Source organism: Tasmannia lanceolata, unplaced genomic scaffold (assembly GCF_043159265.1).
Source record: "Tasmannia lanceolata isolate RefF3 unplaced genomic scaffold, GAP_Taslan_0.1 ptg000008l, whole genome shotgun sequence".
NCBI lineage: Eukaryota > Viridiplantae > Streptophyta > Magnoliopsida > Canellales > Winteraceae > Tasmannia > Tasmannia lanceolata.
This window is the reverse complement of record NW_027518685.1, coordinates 18,028,875-18,036,694: the sequence shown is the minus strand read 5'-3', so window position 1 is coordinate 18,036,694 and position 7,820 is coordinate 18,028,875. Positions and strand designations below refer to the sequence as shown.

Sequence of the window (7,820 nt, the reverse complement as noted above, 5' to 3'; positions counted from 1 at the left end):
TTCTTTCCATTGCACAAAAACCCTCCGAAAAACCTTGTTTTTCCTTCATTAAAATGACACAAATCACTCTCTTGATTACTCCTTTGACCTATTGGTGATTTGGGTTCTTTAAACATGATAAGATCACAAAAATCTTGAGGAAAAATGGATTTTCTAAATCCAAATCTTTCTGAAACCAATTCCTTAAGTCTCTCTTGTCTTGAAACCAATTTCTTATTTCTTGTTCTTGATTGTGTAAGATCATCAAAATCTACCTAAGGTCTGTGGTTTCTATTCTTTAAATCGCCATCCAAACAAAAGAGACCAAAAGAACTTATTGGGTAGGTTCTTTGCAAGTCGATCAACCCACAAACTCTAGGCTAGATCTTGTTTCTTACAAGATTCATCAATAAACTGAAATTCATGGGGAACTCCTAGACCAAAACAAGAATTCAATTAGAGGTCAACAACAAGTGTTTGGGATTGTCAAGTTCGGTGTTGGGGTATTTCAGTTAAGTTATGGGACTAACAAACTATCAGGAGTAGCCATTGGCTCAAGTACTCAAGTACTCAAGAGAGAGAGAGAGAGAGAGTTCAACTTTCCTACTATTTATAATAAAAAAGTGCAGTTGTTGTTGAAATTCATGTCATTAAATCACTTGTGGCCGTAGATGAAGGGCACACTTTTTGCTTCTATTACAAGAAAAAAAAAGTTGAAAATATGAAATACACTCTCCACTACTATGTCACACAAAACATTCATATTTAGAGAGAGAGAGAGAGAGTTAAGAGAGAGAAAAAAAAGACCAATAAAAAACAGGAAAAAAGAAAAGCAAACAAAAACCCCTTAAATCCCCCATTTCTCATAAAACCCAACAATCACTCAGATTTTTCAGTTCAAAAGATCGTAACCCAGTTCCAATCTCTCTGACTCTCTCTTTGCTGTCTATTTTTTCCTTTTTGAGAGACAAAATGCAATCCCTAGAGCAACCCCCCTCTCCTGCTGCCACGTGGCACTCTGCCAGTGGTTGTTGGGATTGGGCACCCACAATAGCCTGGTGCCATGTCATCACCTCGATGGCTGTGTATCCTCCTACGACCCCGGCAAATCCGTGTCACATTCATCCTCCCCTTCTCCCCTATTTATTCATAATATTCGTCTCCCTTTTTATATAAACCCTAATCTCCTCTGCTTGGCCTTCACCACAATCTCCGAATCTCTTCTCACAAGCCCTTCAGACCCTTTTCTCCCAATAGGTTGATCTTGTTCCTCACTGTTTTTCTGCAGTTTTGGACCAAGAATTGGCCTTCTTTTGCCCTAATTTCATCTCAACGAGGTCTGTTTTTCAATCTTTTTGTTATTCCTTGTTTAATCTAGAGCTTTTCTTTCTCTTCTTGGATTTTTTTTGTTCTTTGTTTTCTGGGTTTTGCTTGGTTTTTCTTGGGCAAGTTTCTGAGTTGCTGAAATGGTGCTTTGGAGTTTGGTCTAACTAGGGTTTAGTTTAGTTTAGTCGATATTGCATGCATGAGTTTTGGGTTTTTGGTTTGTAAGATGGTGTTTTTTCTGTTTTATGTTGGTTGGCATTTGGTGTTTAATTGGATTGGTATTGAAGTTTCTGGAGTCCAGAAATGTAATGAACAGAATTCAAACTTATCAGTTTTTTTTAATGGTAATTCAAACTTATCAGTTGATTGATACTGAGCATAGGGTTTTGGTTAATTTGCATGAAAATCAGAGAAATACGCTATTTTATCCGCTTAGTAGTACCAGAAATTAGGTTTGGGAGCTGGCGCTTGCTTGTGTTGAATAAGTTAGTGGGTTAGGGTGATAATCAGAATAGTTGAGACACTACTCATTAGCCCTTTTGAAGTGGAAGCTGTAACCAAGGGTCTGAATTACTCAATATTGGGATTTTAGTAACTATATGTTTTTTTTTGGGTATTAGCCATTTGGTGTTTAGCTGTATTGGTAGTGCATTAACTTATGAACCAGAATGGCCAGATTTCAAAATTATCAGTTGTTTGATACTGAGCATAGGGTTTTAGTAATTTGTTCAGAGATAGGAGCAATGCGGATTGACATTGGCCGAGTACCGGCAATTAGGTTTGGGAGTCATTACTTGCTTGTGTTGACATACATACGTGAGGGGTTTAGGGTGATAATCAAAATAGTTGAGGCATTACTCATCAGCTCTTTGGCATTGGAAGCTGTGGTTTCTGCAAGAGCAACCAAATGTTTCAGTAGAAGGATGTTATGAGGTGTGCTACTAGAAGCCCAATACAAGCTAAATTTTGTGGGTGCTGGTGGTTTGCACCATATTTCTGATAAATAGTTGCTATCTTACTTTGGACTTTGTCTACTGCAGACATAGTTTATTCTGTGTCATAGATTTTTAAGCAGTTATACTTGGGTTCTTTAAGCAGTTCACTGGGCTCTAGTGGGCTACAAAATTTGTGTTTTGTTTTTCAAGTGGTAGCGAGTTGCTTGAGAGAAATATTTAGGTTATGAGAAGTATGCTTTTTTTTTTTGGCTAACAGATGGCATGCATAAATAAGAACAAGACAGCAAATGATGGATTTACAATTTGTAGAGAGACATTAAAACAGGACATGCCATGTGTATAACACCTAGGAGCTTATGGTGGTTATATCTCTGATTCTATTAGATAATTACATGCTATGCCAGGACTTCTCATATGAAGCAGGTGATTGGTGTATAAAATGTTTCAATCATTGTGGAGCTAAAATTTGACAATTTATTTACATAATAATGTTACGTGTGAAATCATTCAAAAAATAAAAATAATGCTACGTGTGAAACATAAGTTAAAAATTAATAATTTTTACATCAGGAAGACTCCCTCTAAAGCGTTTCTAAGCAGAAAGAGAAAAAAGAAGTTTTATCAAGTGTTCAGTGCAAACTTTCGACTCTTTAGTTTTTCCCAGTGAGATTCTATTGCCTTTGATACTCAACTCAACTCAACCAAGCTTTTGCCCAATCTAGTTGGGGTCAGCTTCTATTGCCTTTGATAGACGCATAGAAACTTTCAAACGCTTTTGTTACTCATTTTTTAGTGCACACGCTTTGCAACCATTTTGAGAACTGAGTTTTCATTTTGGAATTGCTTCACTTCTTTAGCAACATCTTATTCCCAATTGCCTATAAAAAAGTGTTGATTTCTCTCATTTTGGGGCCAAAGTTATACTTTTCGGGTCTCATAAAGATCTTAATTGTCTGTTTTATTTGCTTGCTTCTCTTGGACACCATTGCCTCAGACTCAACTATTTTAATTTTCTAAAATCTTGTAAGATAGACTATTGGATATTGGACAATTTTGGAAACTTTTGGCCTGAAGAACATTTGATAATTTTTTCTTGAGACATAAATTTTTTGTCTGTTTTATTTGCTTGCTTCTCTTGGACACCAATGCCTCAGACTCGACTATTATATTTTTCTAAAATCTTGTAAGATAGACTATTAGACAATTTTGGAAACTTTTGGCCTGAAGAACATTTGATAATTTTTTCTTGAGACGTAAATTTTTTGTTCTTGAGGAAACAAAACAAGGTCCATTTCCTTCTTTCATAGCCTTCAACAAAATTTCTTAGGCACCACATCCAAAAACCACTAATACGAGAGATTCAGATAAATTACCAATAATATTAAACAATCAAAGGAAATATTGTCAGATTGAGGAGGTCCAACAGCAAGGGATGTACATATCATCCGTCCTTAGGATGACCAGAAAATACACAATCTATCGAATCCCAGGTTGCCAGAGCGAGAATCGAAACAGGAATTGAAAGTGGGAATCGAAGGCTCCCGGGATGGTCAGAAGTGGGAATCGTGAAGTCATCGGACAGTCGCCCGGAGTCACCTTGATTAGATCACAAGAACTCTCTGAGATGGGTCTGAACCTGAAATGAACGTGATACTAGATTCCAACCTGGCAAGGGATGATTACTAAAATGGCCTGACTGAGAAACACGCCAAGCTCTTAGGGGACCATCTGATCTCATCAAGGATATCTGTGGGGAACTGGGAAACTATTTACTCTTTTGATTTTGTTTGAAATTTCAAGGAATTCATTAGATGCAGGAATTCATTGATTTTTATTAGACCTTCCCTAATAACTGGAGTGACAAAAGATTGAGGCCACTGCGATCAATGTAATCCACAACCTTGGCTGTAGGGTTTAAGGCTTTCTTGAACTGGGTGGGAAAATCCACAACTAATGTAGAAAGCCTGGTTGAGTAATTGAGGCGAGGTTCATTGATTTTGGAATCTAACAAATGGTTGCAAAAATTAGGTAACAAAACTGAGGTTAGGTTTTCTCCCAGATTGGTTTATTGTCCCAAATCAGTTTTGGATGCTATTTTGCATAAATTATCCCTCCACCAGTTCTCTCCATCTCAATCTATTTTTTATTGGGGACTGTTATGCTTTGTTGAAACTTGAAACTTTTCATACCCGGTAGTTGATGTGGGAACATAATCACGCTAGAAACATAAAGATGAATCGGATAGCTGGTTAACCTTTTTGCCTATGGATTTACTTAATTGTAGGTATTAATAGTTTCCAATACTTGTGTCTTTTTTCTTTTTCTTTCCTCAAATGTTATATGATATGGAGTGGTACCATGGAAGCCTTTCTAAGAGAAGTTCATGAAGGCCCACATGATATCAGCATTATCTGGACCCTTCCTTTACGGTCCTAATCCTGGACATGGCATGACCTTAAATTGCATATTCAATCCATGGTTTTAAATTTCGGTTTAGGCTAAAATTTCGGACTTATCCGAAACAGAAATTTCAGCCGAAATCCTGAAATTTCGGGCGAAATCTGGTATTGCGCATAAAATCCTGGATTTTTTGGGACGAAATTTTGGTAATTTCGTTCGAAATTCTTTAACGGAATAAAAAAATATTATTTTATTTTAAATTTTGACAAAATTCCCGAAATTTCGAATTTGGTATGATTTCGTTTTGTTCCTCACCGAAATCCGAAATTTCGGATTTTGGTCGAAATTTAAAACCATGATTCAATCGTGCCTAACCGTCCAATTGAGTCAATTGACGGCTTGCTTTTGTATGTCCAAGAAAAACTGAGAAATGCTTCAGATTCAAGTTCTCTAGTCAAATGGTCTTGAATGTTCAATCAGAATGATTTCATTGCATGCCATCTGCAAGGTGTTTAAAATTTAGTTATAAATGATGGAGATTGCACAATGTGATACTTGCAATCAAGTTTTGGCCATTATTATTGTTGGGTTTTACTTGTAAATTTCTTTCATTTACAAATTCCGTTGATTCTAAATGTTCTTGATCACTTTGACATTGATGGATCATCGACCATTAAAAAAGATAAGCTTAATCTGGTGTTGACGGTGTGGGCGTCATTTACTTCCCTTAGTTGTGACCCCATCTATTTTCTTAGTAGTAGTGGGGATAAATTGAAATTCTAAAGTGTAAAATAAGAGGCTTTTAATAGAAGCCTTCCTTGGAGCTTTTAATAGAACCTTTCTTTGAACCTTTAATTTTGGACTGACATCTCATTCATGGTCTTCTTACTCTATTGTACGTTGCATTAGTCAATTTTTCTATTGCTTGAGTGCGTCTCAACTTGTTTCACAATTGCATCCTATTTAAACTTGTAGGAATTGAATGTGGAGGCCATGTCTTGGTACTCGAAGCTTTGGATCCCTCGACCAAATAATTGACAAATGTCAAGCGTCTGAGTGTTTTTAGTCATGAATGAAGGCACCATGGATTCAAAGATGAGGGGAAATGGTTCTGTGCATGATAAGATAATTGATAGAAATTGGGTCACTTATCGCAAGCGAAAACGGCTTCCTAGTGGATCAGATCTTTCTAATAGAAAAGAGGGCATTTCTAGTCCTTCAGATTCTCCAAGGACCAATGCATCTGCTAAACAAACACTTGAGGGTGGCTTCAGTGTGTCTCCATCTCCACACAAGAAAAAGGGAAATGATGGGGTGAGCTCTTTCTTGTAAATGCTAATCACACTTATCAGTATCACTTTGCTTTTCTGATTGAATGAGACCTTAAAAAGTAAACTCAGGCTTTTCCAACTGGAATAGCTGCATACTGAACATTTAGCATACCCTTACCTCTTCTGGAACAGTTCTATGCTACTCTCAGTAATTGCTAAATTTTATGAAATGGTGTGGATGGTTGTAGCTTTGCACTGTAGTGGTTGTGTTAGACATATCATATATGTCTGCTTATCTCCCTGCTATACTTGTATCTTTTTGCAATCATCTTTTGTGTTACTATTTTTTGTTTCTTTTCACTTTGTATGTATTTAAGTTGACATTTTCTTTGTAGCTTTATCTATCTCTACTCATTCGGTCAGGTTAATACATATTTAGTGTAAATTAATTTTCCTTGAAAGTTGTCAGCATATCATGATTTCAGGCTGCCTCAAGGATCCTGTCTACCCCACTATTTTTTTATAGGAGGTTGTTGTGGCCATGATGTGTATCAATGTGTGTTTCACAAGGGGACATCTCATTGTGAATAGCTCGTATCGCCAAGTAGATTTCTGCCTACAATTTATTGGGATTGTGATTGTGCTTCCTGTCTTTATTTTGTTTTGGTAGACATTAGATCTTTCTGATTTCGAGTTGAAGTGATTTGATGTGGTTCCTTGTTCACTAAATAACATCTTTTTATTTGATGCTGTGAATCATCACTATGTTTTTTAAGCGTTTCTTTGTTCTCTGTGAGTGGTGGGGTTCTGTTGGATTTGCTTGGTGGAGCATAGAACCCTTAATATGCTCATAGTATTGTCCTTGTGACTTTTGCAACCCATCCGATAGAATCCATTTTCGGTTACTGCTATCATCTGCCTCCATTCTTTAGTTTCATTTGTCCTAAATCATCTGATGTTGCTTCTATGTTCCTAGCTACTAATACCATTCAGAAAAAAAATGTTCCTAGCCACTAATTGTATGGATGGTTTGGTTTTGGCTGTGCTAAATCCTCCTAAATTTTGAACCTTCTTAGTTTTGAGGAAAGATTTTAGAAGCTAGGACCAGGAGGGAGCTTATGGCGAGGGTGAAGTGGGGGCACGAGATTATCATATTCCCACAATTCAATTAGGTGCAAAATATAGAAATCCCCTCTCATGGGCACATAAAAGCATATGTTTCGGTTTTGGTTGTGGTAAATCCTCCCAAAATTTGAACCTTAGTTTTGAGGAAGGTTATTAAGAACTCGAACCGGGAGTGAGCTTATGACAAGGGTGAAATGTAGGTGGCACATAAAAGCATATGAAGTTAAAAGATGCACCAAATCATAAAGAAAAGTAGTTTATTTTTTCAGATTGATGGAAAGTGAACGTTCTTTTGTTTCCTTTTAGGATGGGATATGTAGATAATCACCCAAGTTTCTCCCTCCCCTTTTTTCTGTCATGGGATTAAAAATTTTTGATCAAGAGTGGGGTTTTTCCCTCTTCCTTTACCCCTTCCCCATCATGAGTTCATATCTCTTCATTGACACTGTCATGGGCGTCATTCCTCATTTCTCATCTAAGGAGGGTGTTCCTAATTTTGTTATAGGAGATAAAACCTAGGAGCATTTATTTATTATATAGATTTCAACTGCCCAGATGTCAGATCAATTGCAAAAGTGCCTGCTTGGCATGTTGATATTTTTTTAAACAAGTGGGATTATATCAAAGGGAAAGCGAGTCTGTGTAGCATAAACCAACACAAACACAATACAAAAGGCAGAGGCAACAAAATACAGTCCAAAGTTTCAAAAGGCAAGCAAAGATAGACAACCCAAGGCAGTTGGAACAACCCAAACCAAAACAA

The 7,820-nt window shown here is 36.9% G+C and overlaps 1 protein-coding gene across 1 annotated transcript in view; it reads left to right on the top strand.

Moving 5' to 3' along the window:
* Positions 1-752: 752 nt before the first annotated feature.
* The window catches only part of LOC143884649 (protein CHROMATIN REMODELING 4-like), a 30,236-nt gene continuing 23,168 nt past the window's right edge, over positions 753-7,820 (top strand). The window contains exons 1-2 of the mRNA XM_077388326.1: positions 753-1,316; positions 5,637-5,975. Coding sequence (XP_077244441.1) covers positions 5,730-5,975 — 246 coding nt within the window. The 5' untranslated portion in view covers positions 753-1,316; positions 5,637-5,729. The remainder of the gene's footprint in view (positions 1,317-5,636; positions 5,976-7,820) is intronic.